Source organism: Parambassis ranga, chromosome 22, assembly GCF_900634625.1.
Source record: "Parambassis ranga chromosome 22, fParRan2.1, whole genome shotgun sequence".
NCBI classification, from domain to species: domain Eukaryota; kingdom Metazoa; phylum Chordata; class Actinopteri; family Ambassidae; genus Parambassis; species Parambassis ranga.
In genome coordinates this window covers 10,138,229-10,153,357 of record NC_041042.1, presented here as the reverse complement: position 1 = coordinate 10,153,357, position 15,129 = coordinate 10,138,229, and the positions used below count along the sequence as shown (strand labels likewise).

General features: G+C 40.6%; 3 protein-coding genes across 10 annotated transcripts in view; 2 read left to right on the top strand and 1 right to left on the bottom strand.

Moving 5' to 3' along the window:
• Positions 1-149: 149 nt before the first annotated feature.
• On the bottom strand, positions 150-2,372 carry gemin2 (gem (nuclear organelle) associated protein 2). 5 transcript variants are annotated; one of them, XM_028395625.1, is made up of 10 exons: positions 2,089-2,372; positions 1,844-1,928; positions 1,659-1,748; positions 1,503-1,562; positions 1,273-1,389; positions 1,123-1,188; positions 951-1,028; positions 755-865; positions 540-598; positions 150-419 (listed from the first exon to the last, which is right to left on the bottom strand). In XM_028395625.1, exons 1-10 carry the CDS (start codon positions 2,208-2,210, stop codon positions 380-382), a joined length of 828 nt encoding a protein of 275 aa, XP_028251426.1. In that variant the 5' UTR covers positions 2,211-2,372; the 3' UTR covers positions 150-379. The 5 variants fall into 5 exon arrangements, with proteins under 5 accessions (XP_028251426.1, XP_028251427.1, XP_028251428.1 ...); XM_028395626.1 differs by having other exon boundaries at positions 960-1,028; XM_028395627.1 differs by having other exon boundaries at positions 1,123-1,167.
• Positions 2,373-3,391: 1,019 nt separating this feature from the next.
• On the top strand, positions 3,392-5,658 carry LOC114427509 (cytochrome c oxidase subunit 7A2, mitochondrial-like). The gene is made up of 4 exons (XM_028395608.1): positions 3,392-3,534; positions 4,396-4,485; positions 5,154-5,238; positions 5,433-5,658. The coding sequence occupies exons 1-4, from the start codon at positions 3,430-3,432 to the stop codon at positions 5,489-5,491; spliced, it is 339 nt and encodes a 112-aa protein (XP_028251409.1). The 5' UTR covers positions 3,392-3,429; the 3' UTR covers positions 5,492-5,658.
• Positions 5,659-6,275: 617 nt separating this feature from the next.
• Positions 6,276-15,129, top strand: part of col12a1a (collagen, type XII, alpha 1a) — a 48,881-nt gene continuing 40,027 nt past the window's right edge. For 2 of the 4 annotated variants that reach the window (XM_028394769.1, XM_028394768.1), the window contains exons 1-10: positions 6,278-6,526; positions 7,480-7,585; positions 10,920-11,036; positions 11,117-11,260; positions 11,711-11,764; positions 12,917-13,180; positions 13,259-13,423; positions 13,637-13,810; positions 13,891-14,181; positions 14,261-14,863. In XM_028394769.1, the coding sequence (XP_028250570.1) occupies positions 7,516-7,585; positions 10,920-11,036; positions 11,117-11,260; positions 11,711-11,764; positions 12,917-13,180; positions 13,259-13,423; positions 13,637-13,810; positions 13,891-14,181; positions 14,261-14,863 (1,882 nt within the window). In that variant the 5' untranslated portion in view covers positions 6,278-6,526; positions 7,480-7,515. Of the gene's footprint in view, positions 6,527-7,479; positions 7,586-10,919; positions 11,037-11,116; positions 11,261-11,710; positions 11,765-12,916; positions 13,181-13,258; positions 13,424-13,636; positions 13,811-13,890; positions 14,182-14,260; positions 14,864-15,129 lie in introns of all 4 variants that reach the window. The other 2 variants (XM_028394770.1, XM_028394771.1) reach the window with 2 other exon arrangements.

Genomic DNA, 15,129 nt, shown 5'->3' with positions numbered 1-15,129 from the left:
CATTTTCTAGAAAAAAGTGGAACCCGAGAGTAAAAGTCAGGATTTCTGTTATAGTTCATAACTCGGGTGCATGGAAAATAATTGACTTTGAAACTAGAGCTACGTGAGATCATTTCACAGTCCCAAAGACTTGGCGTTCACACAAGCAGTTCCCTTACAAATCAGTTTAATAAGTGAAGCTTGCAATTTATTCGTCTCACAGTTTTACCAATAAAAAAATACTTCTTGTTTTGGCTGCTGTCCACTTGCATTTGCGCAGCGCTTTTCAAGTAACAAATCAACTTTTCATCCCGACATGATGCAGAAGCACCATGCTCGCAGTCATCAGCAGCATTAAGAACGTGTCCTGTAAAGTGTTCATATCGGTTCAGGTTTCTCCTCACTCCTGCTGGTCTGCCAGATCATTCTGCTCAAAATATCTGCAGGATAAAAAAAAAAGATTTAAATGTGAGCATTAAACTATATATAGTGCAATAAAAAACACAATACTAGCTCCAAATCCTTTCAAACGAATTTCTTCGGATGTACAATAATGTCACCTGGCAACAAGACAGATGAGCAGGTTGAGGGCAGGTAGCTTCTGATCTTCTTGACTGTCCTGTGAATCATTTATATACAGATCAAGGTATCAATACAAACAAGTGCAATTGAGAGTTTGAACAAAAATAGTACAATAACAGAAGTGGCTGCAGCTGTTGCCAACATGGAAAAATAAAATCAGCACAATAGGCCAGAGGACAGTACGCGTGCCTACCAGCGTGCTGCGGAGCTGAGCACATCTCCTTGCCAGCTGTCTGATGGAGGAATGTGCTTCAGGGATCAGAGGCTTTTCTAAGCAAGCCAACAAAGCATACAACCAGCGACCCTGTAATGAACAACAGTCATACAGAATCCATTAATACAGATTACTGTGACTGTAACATTAACCGTGTATGAAAATGTGAACTGACCAAACTCACCAACTGTGGAACAAATTCTCGTTCCTCAAACCAGTTGATGAGGATTTCCAACACCATCAGCACTGTGGACTGTCAGACACAGAGAGGTGGCAGAAAACAAACACTAATCACTAATCTGACTGCTTTAGAGTTTGATCAGTGTTTTAAAGAGAAGCCCATTTACCTGGTTTAGTCTGCTGACAATGCTTAGAAAGGGAGGAAACCCCACCTGAGACAGACAGACATGCATCTGTCAAAATAATACATCAAAATTCATCGATACTTAAGGTGATCACCGTATAAATGCAAATAAAATGTTACACATTTGTACAACCTTGCTGTAGTCCAGTGCTGGCTCAAACTCTGCATCTGTGTGGCAGGATGACGTGCCCAGGTAGACTTTTTCTCCTAAACAAAATCTCTTCCAGCCCTCTTCATCTGTTAACTTTGGCTGTAATATAAAATCATCACATTAAAAAAAATAACTTTAAATACGTCTGCCTGTCCTCTTTAAATGTTTGAGATGTATTTGTTAAACGTCTGAGATGTGTGACAGCTCCTCACCATCAGCACATTGTCATCCAGAGTCTGGCTGCTCCAGTGTTTTCGGTTCTTTGCTATGCTCTGAAACAGTAAAAGAAACAAGTCTTTACAGCAAAGAAGCATTAAAGTATTTGTCAAGCTGAACAATGTCTGGGGTTGCACACTGTAAAAAAATACCTGTCTGACGTCAGAGAAGTTACTGACTTGAAACTGTTGCCAACTGAGGCTGGGAGAGAAACCAACAGGAGCAGCATGGCAGCCTGCAACCTGCAACACAGGAGACATGTTGAATCTATGTGCTCAGCATCTTTATACACTTCCTGTGGAATATTCATTTTCTTCTCCAAGTCATATTTACTTACTAAAGCATTAACTGTTTGTTTCTTCTTCAGTTTCTTGGGGTCAATCTGAGCAACCACCACCTCAGGACACAACGATGCCTCCAGCCTGATGGAGTAGAATCATTAAAGCAAGTAATAGCTCCGCAAAAGCGAGGAAGGAAATAGATCATGTCTACAATCACAGGGATACAGCTCATAATACCAGTCCTTCGCGTTTCAGTCACACAGTGTGCTGAATGAAAATACAGTTGCTTTAGTGAACATACTGGACTTGTCGGAGGTATTCTTGGGGGTTTCGTGGTGGTCCATTCAGGTCCAGGTCCTCCGTACTAGCTCCACACTCCAGAGGCAGTAGCCTCGGCATCAAGTCCTCCACGTCCGACTTCATTCTCTGTTCTATTTTCTAACAGAAATCCTTAAAGAGGACGGAGTTGCGACTCACAACGGACCAAAACAAGAAAAGCTGTAACGTATGAGGGTGCACGTTACCGCCATGACATCAGTGATTGGTTTGCGACCTCCCGTTTTTCTTTACTTCCTGGTCGCCATCTTGACATTTGGGAGCCAGAAGTGACCATATTTGGAAAGAGGGGGTGGAGCCGGGGAAAGGAGCGTGTGGCAGAGCTAACTAAGCGGGATTCTTCGGGCAGCCCGGTTTACTGCTGCTTCAAGTGGACGAGAGAGAAGCCAGTGCAAATGAGATGTGTGACTTTGTATTTCACAACCCATTCCTATTCCTGAAACACAGAAAAGAAAACATTTTAGTTGAGTGCCGGCTGGTCTGCCCTGCACAACGTGTAGTACCTAATTATGGCCACCAGATGGCAGCAAAACTTCATTATCTGAATAAAATTGCAGAAGTAAAAGTAATTCTACTCTGTTTTACAGTATATTTAAATGTTAGAGGTATTCTCACCACCCTGTTCTCCCCCTGAAAAGCCTCTGCATTTTCTCTCCATCCTCTTCTCTGCAGCTCCTTCACCCTGTTGAAGGCAGAACCTGCGTGGAACCACTCAATCTGTGAAGCCTTGGTTCAGTTCCAGGGTCTCAGGGTACAGTACTTTTTCCATTGCACTGCCATTTTTTCCTTTCCTGAAGTTTTAGGTCCTCTGATGTAGATCTTGTCTTTAGGGTGGATGTCTGATAGGTTGAAGTGTCCAAGTTCCTGTGTAGGGGACAGAGGGAGAGGGAGGAGATGGGGCAGGGTAGGGAGACAGTTCAGCTTCCTGACAGATGTGTGTTTACCTCAAGTGACAAAAGTAACAGTGTTGCATGTTACATCATACCTAGCAGTGAAGTTTCTGCTGAAGGAAGAGATGATGGGTTTTCTCCTTCCCAATGCACTAATGTATCATTACATAAACACAGAGAAACCAAAACAAATCTAAACTGCACACATATCCACCTCACTAAACACATTCACAGGACACTGATTTAAAAAGAAATCATTTTATGAGAGAAAATGTTCATTTTCAAGTCAATGGAGCCAGAGGCTTGTTGGAGCCTGCCCCTGCCGGTCAATGGCGGTATTGCAGGTTAAGTCAGTTTCGCATGGCTTTATTGTTCAGCCCCGGTGGTTGCCGCTTGGGAGGAAGCTGGGAGGCTGCATGCCCCAAAGGATTCTGGGAAGTCAGGTTGTCAGTCTGTCCTTGTGCCGTGTGTTTACTTCATACCTCACTTTAATTTTCGTCAAAATGTACAGACATCTTACGGTAAGTGAACTGTAACGTATTGTTTTTGTAATCAGACGTTCCACTTTTGTCCTTTAGCTGTTGTTGTTACTTTAATATCGTCACGAGTATAAGTTAAAGCTCAGTTTCTAGCTCCAAATAACGGTCCCAAGCTAAACTGTTTAAAGCTAGTTTCTGAGACCAACACACATTATAAAGCAACGCGTGCTTTATTTCCAGGAAAAAGCGTTGTTTTTGTTGCTTAAAGACACCTGCTCAGCCTGCCAGGACGTTAGCTGCCTGCTAGCTAAAGCTACAAGTGAGAGAAGTCACTGATGTTGGTTTGTAATGATGCACGAAGCAGCGGTCGACTTTTAAAATGTAAACGGATTTAGTTTAACAGACTTGACTGATCTACCACGTACACTTACTAACTACGTCATTATTATACCACACACAATGTGGTCAAGCTTCAACTCATTTATCTATTCTACAGTTAATGTAAAGCTAATGAAAGTATGGCCCATTAAAAGATGCCTGGTCACATGCTATGCTTTAATAATACAGCCTTTCCTTATCAGAATACCGTGGCTGTCCCATAGCAGGGAGATGACCTCTGTTTTAATTATATGTTTAAATGTAATGTGCAGGATCGACCAGCAGGTGTCATCAGTTAACCAATCGTTTTGAGTGAGAAACATTTCACACACTTGCTTCAAAGTGGTTCAGCACTACATACAGTTTGATGTCACTCCCCAGTAGTTTGTGTTATTTAGTAATGGATGTGTTTTGAATATCGATTCACATTCATCATAGATCATTAGATCTTTATTAACCACAGTTTGTTGTGTTTAACTGTTTAAACCGTTAAAAAAACCCTCTGTTATGTTTTTCTATAACCAGGGTCTTCAGCATATTCTGAGGCGGACCATCACCAACAGTGCCCGCAGACAAGTCAATAACACTGTGAAGGAAAAGCAGCGACTGTTTCAGGTAGGGATGATCACTGCAAAAGAGGGAAAACATGTTTTAACATGATATTCCACCATATTTTTGTATTGGTGTAAACAGAAACTGGACTTTCTTTCTTTTCCTATCTGAAGTTGGGTTACCTTGGATTTAAAGGAAAGCTAAATGTGTGCTGGTTTGATGTGTTTTATTCTTTTTAGAGACATATATGAGATGTTGCTGTAATGATAACATTAAAGTTTCTATTTTATTTCCAGGCTGTGGAGACATAATATTTTCCTCTTTGTAGCCTGACAGATAAGTATCAGTGAGTCACCCCCTGTAGTGTTTAAATGACCTACTCCTGTAGCTGGGGCTGGAGTTAAACTAATTACGCTTAGCAGCTGCTAATTAAAAATCCATTGCAATATCAACATTGCAGTGTGCGGCAGGCTTTGCTGATCTTGCATAGCACCACAAATTAGTTGGCAAATGGCCTACCCTTGCTGCTGAATCCCCAAGCAACACTGCTTCACTGCATTATGTACTGTATGCCATAAGTAAAGACTTGCTCTGCCAGGAAATCCTTGCTGGAGAAAAATAAGTGATCATATTATGTTCTATTCTACAAATAGCGAACCAAACGCATATTAATTTAAACCTTATGGTCGGCCATCTTTTCCACTTTTGTTCATTCTTCTCCCCTTGAACAGGAGGATAACGGTATGCCGGTCCATCTGAAGGGCGGGTCAAAAGACGCTTTGCTCTACAGGGCCACAATGGCTCTCACTGTGTTTGGTATGTCAGCGTCCCTTTTGAAATGTGATGACTCAGACTCATTTTAGATGTCAACATTGGGGTCATGACTTGACCCCTCTGTTATTACAGGAACGCCTTTTGAAAGTAAAATTACTGATTTCGTGATGCATCATCCAGTCTCAGTGGAAGCCTGGATAATTACCTTGTATTGTGTTTGTTTGATCTCTTCACAGGGACTGGATATGTTGTGTATGAGCTGCTTAGTGCTTCCATGCCCAAAAAGGCGCAGTAAAGCAGGATTGTTCCCCTGGATGTAACACAGCAGCTGTCTTGATGCTGAATGCAATTCATCCACTCTGTTGTGCAGATTTGGCAATAATGTCAGTGTGTTTCATGTTTGAAATCGGTATTTATTGATTGTACAAATCATGATCTATAATAAATAATATGAGTTGTTAATTTGCTGCATATGTTCGTTTTTTGCTGCAAGAATTGTAAGAATCTTATATATTTTGGACAAAAAAATTCTCTTAAGTGTTTTTCGGCAGACTGAATTGGTTTTCTCCCTACTGCTGTGGTTCTTTATTTTGAGCACTAGGGGGCACCACAAACCTATCAGTTAGGATCTCTTGTTTAAAGTTGCAAATCAAAGTATACAAATTTTCCATCAATACTTCATATCACAAGTGAAGTTAGGTTTAAAAAGACGCGCTTATGTTCCTACCGTTGTTATTTTTCTTTAAGCATTTTGGAAGCGTCGTGTGAAATCTTCATCATGATTAGTGGATTTCAGATTACAAAGCCAAACAAATTAAACTTTTCTTTACGTTGACATCGGAGTAAATAAGTCAGATAATGCTTCCTGTTGCGCAAATAAAACGCTTCCCCTCTCTCAGTGCCGTCTGGCCAGCTGAGACCCCGCTGTGAGGACTCATTGGCACTGAGAACTCATTAAATCGCCAGACCAAAGGAATGCAGGGAAAATGTAATTTCCAAACACCCGGATCAGCCTTAGCGGGGGGACACATATCAAGTGGAAGGCAGAGCTTGTGTAAGAGGCTCATCTGATGGTAAATTGAGAGTTGGGGACTGCCCCCCCTCCTTCTATTAAGTAGCCGATGGTGGAACGATTCTTCCCACTTGGAGAGAGAGAGAGAGGCTTTCCCTTCTTGGACATCTGTTGGCGGAGCTTCCAGTAGCCAAGGAGAGGAGAGAGGGGTCCAGGCGCAGCTCCTGAAATTTCTCTCTTACTTTCCAGAGGAGGAGGCTTCAAGCAGGCTGCTCTGACTTTTTTGGTCCGTTCAGTTTTTTGGGGGAACTTGAATAGGTGAGTACACTTACCTTTATGATAAAACTGGTTTGTTTGCACATATTTAGGAATGTTAAATTTTTTTTCACATGAAATTTGTGAGATTATCGCAGTTTTGTCCCGCTCTATGCTTCGATCACTTTTTTTCCTATATTAACTTTTAAGGTGATAGAAAACTAGATCATAAACTAAACATAACTTTTAAAATTGAATATAGAATGTATAAATTGTTAAGATATATGTTCGACCACTGAAAATGAATTGAACTCTTAATGCAATTAAACTTTTAAAAGTAAAATCAAATGTAGATGATATCAGCAGCAGGGCTGGCATATAATCTGTGCTTCATGTTTAATCCCGGGTTCTGATTCGGTGAGCTCCTGGTGTCCGTCTGTTCATCAGATTCATTTGGGTCCCTGTGCCTGTAGTATGCTTTCTTATGCACCAGGCGGGGCGCACAGCCCGTGTTAAAAGACCATACACAGGATGATCTGCAATACTATAGTTATACTGTGTGTATGTTCTTTTTTAACCATTTCAGTCATCTATAAGAGCAGCCCATTGAAAACAGTGCAACACATTGTCCCACATGTCAATACCATATTTAAATAATATAAAGAAACCAATACAATTCCATCAAATTGAAATCTATCCAGCTTAATGTTTTTTTAGTCCCTCATTCCTAATACCTGCAACTTGTTACTACCTCAGGGTAAACGCGTCAGCTGCAAGGTGTGGCTCTTATTCTGAAAGGGAGGTTTTCTCATTATGATAGAAAGTCACGATCAAATAATTAGCCTCACATCAAAATAACATGATTTAGGGAATCTCTGTACACTGAGTATATGTTTTACTGATGAGGGACATCGTCAGCTCATCTAAATCAGAACATGAGAATGTAATTACAGCCACACCACACTGACTGTGAGCTGGGTCTGCAGATTTAATACATCCTCTGTCTCTGTTCTCAGACTGATTGATGCGCCGCTGACTCTTTAGGGCCAAACATGAAGATAGGGCTGTCACTAGCCACGGCTGCCTTCCTGGCAGCCCTGCTGTCCTCCATAGATGCTCAAGGTAAATCAAATCCTCTGACTCCAACTCTGCACACAACCTGTCTCTTTATCTGCTCTTTCTCCTCCTCTTTTCATTTTATTATCTCTTCTAGTTATGTGACAGGAACTAGCCGTTAAAACTGTGTGTGTTGATTACTGAATAAAGTCATTATGTTTTGGTGTGTATGGTATTTGACTATGTGACTGATTCCTTGCTGAACGTCATACTTTTATTCCTTATTTGTAGCGTATTTAGTCAGATTTATTTACCAGGCATTCATGTAAAATCCAGAACCAGATCCCCATTTAGGCTGTAATTTAGACCAAAAGTGCAAGAGCAATTTTTTCATTTAGACTTGGCAAGTGAAAGAAACACCGCACACTAAACTTTATTTCATTTCCAATTTCTAATTAAACCCAATGGCAAGGCACATGCAGCACTAAGAGCAGAAAAAAAGTCATTTCATGGCTAATGTTGCCCCATAAATGTTTCTAGCAGGGCTGTTGCTCTGTTCAGTTTTATGATGGCAAGCCTCTGCACATTTTCCAAAGCAAAAATGGGATAGCTGCCAAAGCCTTGCTAATTAAACAGTGGAATGTAAGATCACATTTTATTCTTACCTGATAATGATTGTGTAGAGGATGTAGAAACACAAATGTACATTTCACTGCAATGAGTGGCTATATTGCCGGAAGTTAAAATCATAAAAGTAGCCTACATGTAGTTAACAAAACCTAAGTAAAATAGCAATGTGATTAATGTAGTCTTTAAAGCAATTGTAAAAAAAAAAGTAAAGTAGCTGTCCACAGTGCATTAATGTAATTTCTTTGAGTAGAAAGTCTAACAAACAGAAGTAAATAAGGATAATGCAGATTGAAAACTTCCTCACTTTAGCTTCTTAACTGTGATTTTGTGCTTCTACATTAAATTCCATGTCACAATAACTTACATGTCATAGATGGTTGATGGTCTCTAATAGCAGCAGTGGTTTTGACATAAAATGACTCAATGTAATTGCATATGCAAACATCTCATTCCGAAATCATAGTGAATATGGAAATATGGTATGGAAACCTTCAGATTTTTTCCTCCCAGAAAGCTCGCCTGCATGGTAAGAGGAGTCCACTCTCACATATCTGCACTAACAGAATGGAAAGATGAAATACGAGAATAGCAAATTATTCCTCAGACAGCACAAAGACAAAGAGCCTTTCTCTGGCTTCTTTGCGGGCATTTGCAAAAATGCTGAGTTGCAAGACATATGGAAAGTTAATATGCAGTAATGTTTAATGTCAGCACATGTTGTGGAATTACTTTGGCATCTGTCCTGCCTCTTTGGGAGAGTCGGTGTTCTTTCCTCCTCTTCTTGGTCTCTCCTCCTGCTGGCAGTAGCTCAGGTCGGGATTGCTGGCTGGCTTGCTGGAGACTGAGGTAACACAACAGTAGCCAGACTCTGGCCCCCCGGGAGCCAGAGGTGTCCTTTATTAAGAACTGATGGGACAGACACATCCATATTATAACAAAAACGACCACAAGGTCCAAATAACATACCACAGATTGTTATTTTGACAAAACCACCATTGTTCCTCAAGTATATTTTAAAACCTGAAGAACATATGGTGAAAGGAACTGTAACAAATGACACACTCACACCATCTTGCTATGAACGAACCGTTGGAGCGGCAGATGCAGCTGAAGACCCATCTGAGACACTTTTCTTCCTACATTTCTTTCAATCCATCATCCATCATTTTGATACTCACCCACACACCAACACATACTTCTATGTATCCGTCTTTGATGGGTACTCGTGGAGAAATCAGGGGAACACGATCCATCGGGGCTCCTTGAGTTGCTTGATATGCCAGGTTGGTGATCCTCCAATCCCAATTTTTAAGCCTTTGGTGGGCTCGTGTTTGTCATCTGCCTGTGCATTCAGTGTGTCCCAAGCTATGGCTTTCGTCCTCATAGTGTATTTTACAATGATATTCTTGCCATCCATGGCACTTGAAGTCTAACGCATGTTCCTTTACTTACATCACTCTCATTTTGCCATGGTACCAGGAAAAACTAAGGGCTATGCTAATCTCATTATTTTGTAAAATCATTATTCATACCTCATCTTTTATTATTCCTAATAGTATTTTTGAAACACTAACATGCAATAAGACTTTTTAGTGGCATATAACACATCAATATTGTAATTACTAATACATAACTACAGATCACATGTATCAAAAGTAATACGTTCATTAACAATAGCATGCTGGTATTCAAATTTTCAAATAACATGTCCTCCCATAATGTTAACACATTAACAGCTTTTTCCACTTTTATCCAATCCGATCTGATGAAGAATATCATTATAAAATATGTTTGTCATCTCTGTCTGTGTGGTCCCAACTGTACATGGAAAACTACTGTCCAGTCAATCAAAGTTGTTGGATCAAAACAACTTTCTCATGTACATGATGCATGATGCTGTGACCCAGTCAGTTCAATGTAAAGACGTGTGGTCTTGTCATGGTGTATATGTCTCCTTGTATTCATTTTTTTAATGTACACACTTTTCTCTGTGATAGATATGTGATTGTTCACAGAAGTCTTGTTCTTTCATTCCTTCTCACGCATTACACTGTCCGTGAAAAAGTACACAAGAGTCTCTGGTGACGAATTGTGTATTCTTTTTAAAAGGTTTGCAATGGATGTGTGCCACTCACTTATGTGCAAATATCTTGACCAAATAAACAACAACCCACTTTACGTTTTCTGAAATATGTTTATATACATTGTATATATAACATATGGTGTTCAATTTTCTCAAGAGTACAGAATATGGCAACCTTGATTCCATTGTATAATCAGTAACAAGAATGATTGTATTTTTTTTGTAATACTCAGCTCAGCTCCATCACAAGAGTGGTTTAGTATGAGGTTGAGGCATGCGTTGTAATGACTGCACTTAGCATGTGTTGGATGGTTCACTCAGTGTTTGCACTTCGATAGAGTTGTGCACATGTGAAGTGTATGCCAGTGCTTGAGTTGCTGGCCGTCTTGGCCGGGCAACTCAAACAAGTGCCATTTTGTTCCAAAATGGCTTCTCACAATTTTTCCATCGTTGTCACGTGTTCGCTTTTTTCACCTGTCACCCTCACAACATGGACGTCAGTCCTGTGTGTCTTACCCAACAACGAATATGTCCGCTTCAGTCATGAAGTGTTTGTCGTTGGGATTAATGTGAATGCCTGATTCAAAACACTGTCTCACTTTAATCTGATTAGAATCATGTATCACATATCACATACACATCTTTAAATGTATCATAATCTAACTTTATTTCATCTCCTTTTTGCAGTGGAACCACCTTCAGACTTGAAATTTAAAATTATAAATGAGAACACAGTGGAAATGTCTTGGGCAAGACCCTCATCAAGGATAGAGGGTTTCAGAATACAAGTGGTATCAGATGCAGGTGAGTATGAAGGCAGTTACACTCTATACAAAACACTGCCTCCCAACACCGTTATAACTGCCAGGATTCTCTCTCCTCAGATGAACCAGCCAGAGACTTTACTCTTGATGCAAGTACCACTTTAACTTCAATCACTAATCTGACCCCTGACTTGGACTACTCAGTGTCAATAAATTCATATGTAGGGACAGACGAGAGCATCCCTATCTTTGGACAGCTGACAAGTAAGTACAAGGGGTTTGTTTGGATGGAACACAATGTTCAATAATTATTGTTTGTAGTTTAATACACAGTCTACTTTTTTATTATGAAGTTCTATGTGATTATCTTCAAAAACATTTCCTGTTGTGTTTCACTTAAATGCTGGACTCCTTCAATTTGAGGTTATTAGTTGGTAATGGCAGGCCAACCCTTTCTTCTCAATTATATAGTAATGCTAGTAAATCAAAAAGGGTTATTATTTCCATCCATCTGCAGAAAATGTTAACTGACTCTTGACTGTTTATAGCAGCACAATGATATGTGTTTGTGTATATGTGGTTTTAATTCTGTGGAGCAGCTTTTTATGATGTGTTGATTTTCTTGCCTTTTTCCGCTGTGAAGAAAAAAGTACACAGTGAACCAAGGGTGGCAATGTGCACCACTAACTCACCAAATATTTTCTGTCTTTTCAGTTCAGTCCAGTAACGGCAGTGGACCAGTCAGGAAGCCACAGTCAGATGCACTCAGTGAGTATGTTTACTGTACTATCAACCAAAGCCTAATGGGGCTTTCACCCTCTGGATGGTGTTTCGAGTTTAAAAAATAAATGTTTTTTCTTTCATGCCTGTCACCGTAATATATTTTTTCTCATGGAGTAATTTGGTGAGACATGCATTTTACTCTTTGCTCTGGGTAGGCAGCTGGGTTTTGACAGTGTCTGGGAAAGCATACATTGGTTCCTTTAATTGAAACCAGTGGGCACATCAAGAAAAAAGGGAAAGGGAGGCTTGACGCTAGGAGACAAAGGTTCTGTTATGTGTCATGATGTGAAGGGGGAAATGGAGGGGGTTGTCAACCAATGACGTATTCATTTTACCAGCTTGAAGCAAGTACCGTCCCTTTAAGCACTAAAGATCATGTCAATGGGCCCGACCTATAGCAAGCGACAGGAAGCCTGATGATTGGTCATTTGGACTTCCAGGCACTCTGAAATGTCTTCATACTTAATCCTTTAGAAAGTCCTTCACAAGCACCCAGATAGCTCAACTGGACCCTTGGACATATTTTTCAATAGTAGGTCAGCGGTTTCTCACAAAAAAAATGCTCTCAAGAAAATGATGCAGCTTATGAGATGTGAGGAGTAGAATTTAGAGTCAATGAGTCCAGGGGGAATAAGGATTAGAGTCCATCCACATAAACCCTGGCAATTACTTCAAATAGAGTCATCTTAAATGTTCCAGAAAATTTCATCTATGATTTAAAGCCCTGTGGATTTAAAAGTATAAAAGTGAACATTGGTGGTGGAACCTTTGCTGAATGTTTAGTCTGTAAAGCCACATCTTTGCCTCTGTCTGCTGGAATAACTATACCAGCCTACTTGAGTTTGGCATTGGCTGATGTTTCCTTTGATGTCAGTATGCAGCTTCCAGCCATCCAAGTAACTGTCAAGGATTTAATTTTATTTTGACAGACAGAAGAAATGGCCTGTGTGAAATATTATTTGCTGCCATACCTTTTTTGGCACTTTTTTTAGATTATAAATCAATTTCAGACATAAAGGATGTGGTCTTCTTCATTTTCTGTTTTTACACCCTCCAATAACTGGATCAATCAAAATGTGTTACATCATTTTTAAATAGTTCTGCTCTTGACTGATTTCTCTACCATCTTTCCTTTAGAGTGCTCGGTCAGTGCAATAGCAGATTTGGTTTTTCTGGTGGACGGCTCCTGGAGTGTGGGCAGAGAAAATTTCAAACACATCCGCAGCTTTATTGCAGCCTTGGCAGGGGCCTTTGACATTGGCGAGGACAAAACCCGGGTGGCTGTGGTTCAGTACAGCACAGACACCCGCACAGAGTTCCCCCTCACCCGTTACACAAGAAGAGGAGACCTACTCCAAGCAATCAACTCTCTGCCATACAAAGGGGGCAACACTATGACAGGTATGGTTCTCATCATGGTATAAATGATTTTAGTGTAATAAGTAAATGCATAATATTAAAAAAAACATATGTTTTTAGGTGATGCCATAGATTACCTTCTAAAAAACATCTTCACTGAAGAAGCTGGATCAAGAAAAGGTTTTCCAAAGGTAGCCATGATCATCACAGATGGAAAATCCCAGGACCCAGTGGAGGAGTATGCTAAAAGACTTAGGAACATTGGAGTGGAAATATTTGTTCTAGGTATGGTTTATTATTCAGTGATTTGTTGAATTATGCTCTCCCATGTGAAAGTCTGCCTGTTCTTGGAATCCATTTGAATTTCCATTTATTGTAACATCCGTATTTGACTTGAAAGACATTTTTTTTCTAACAAAAACAAAAGTCTAAAATGGTCTATCAAAACAACACAGTCAGAATACATAAGTTATTAATGATGTATATTTTCCCATATAGGTATCAAAGGAGCAGATGAGGATGAGCTTAGGGAGATTGCCTCCAAACCTCACAGTAAACATGTGTACAATGTTCCCAACTTTGACCAGATCCAAGAGGTGCAGAAAAAGATTATCACTGAGGTGTGCTCTGGTGTTGATGATCAGCTCAGTGAGCTGGTCAGTGGAGAAGAAAGTGAGTCAAATGATACATGAATTGTTGGTTCCTTTTTTTTTTTTTTTTTGAGACTAAAAAATTGTTTTGTCTCTCCACAGTGGTGGAGCCAGCCACCAATTTGCAGGTCACAGAAATTGCATCAAAGTCAATGAGGGTGACATGGGACGCATCCTTGGGTGAAGTCACAGGCTACAAGCTCACACTTGTCCCAATGCTGCCTGGAATGAAACGCCAAGAGCTGTACTTAGGACCCACGCAGACGTCAATCAATGTCCGTGACCTTTCCCCTGAGACTGAGTATGAGATCAGCTTGTATGCCCTGAAAGGTCTGACTCCTAGTGAACCCGTCATAGCAATGGAGAAGACCCAGCCTGTCAAAGTGTCAACAGGTACGTTTGATTTAGCCTTAGAATGAGATGCTATCTTGTTTTAATAATGGTCTAACCCTTGATTTATTGTCTTTCTCAGAGTGCTCTCTGGGAGTGGATGTGCAGGCTGATGTGGTCCTGCTGGTTGATGGCTCGTACAGTATTGGATTACAAAACTTTGCCAAAGTCCGTGCCTTCTTGGAGGTTCTTGTCAACTCCTTTGACATTGGACCCAACAAGGTTCAGATTAGCTTGGTCCAGTACAGTCGTGATCCACACACTGAATTCGCCCTTAACACCCACCATGACATCAATGCTGCTGTCAAAGCTGTGCGCACTTTCCCCTACCGTGGTGGCTCCACTAATACGGGCAAGGCTATGACGTATGTCAGGGAGAAGATCTTCATCCAAACTCGTGGAGCAAGGCAGAATGTCCCCCGTGTCATGGTCCTGATCACAGACGGAAAGTCATCTGACTCTTTCAAGGATGCAGCCACCAAGCTGAGGAATACCGATGTGGAGATCTTTGCCGTCGGTGTGAAGGATGCAGTGAGGTCAGAGTTGGAGGCCATTGCTAATGCACCGCCAGACACTCATGTCTATGAGGTGGAAGACTTTGATGCCTTTCAGAGAATCTCCAAGGAGCTGACTCAATCCATCTGCCTGAGGATTGAACAGGAGCTGCTCAACATCAAAAAGAGAAGTGAGTGGAAGAACTTGTTAACTATGACCTGGAGTGCAGCCACGTTATAATTCTTGGCATCAGTTATGATTTCCCTCTGGATGATTACCATGTGTTAGCACTTTCACACTGCCACATACTATATTTTATAAGACACTGTGCCATTTGACTGTCTTGGCCAGGTCATTTCTATTAGATATAATGGTGAAAAGCCAGTTAAGTACAGATAAAGCTAAACAGAGCAGTATAAATACTTCATGAAACAGGCATGTCACAGACAAAATGTA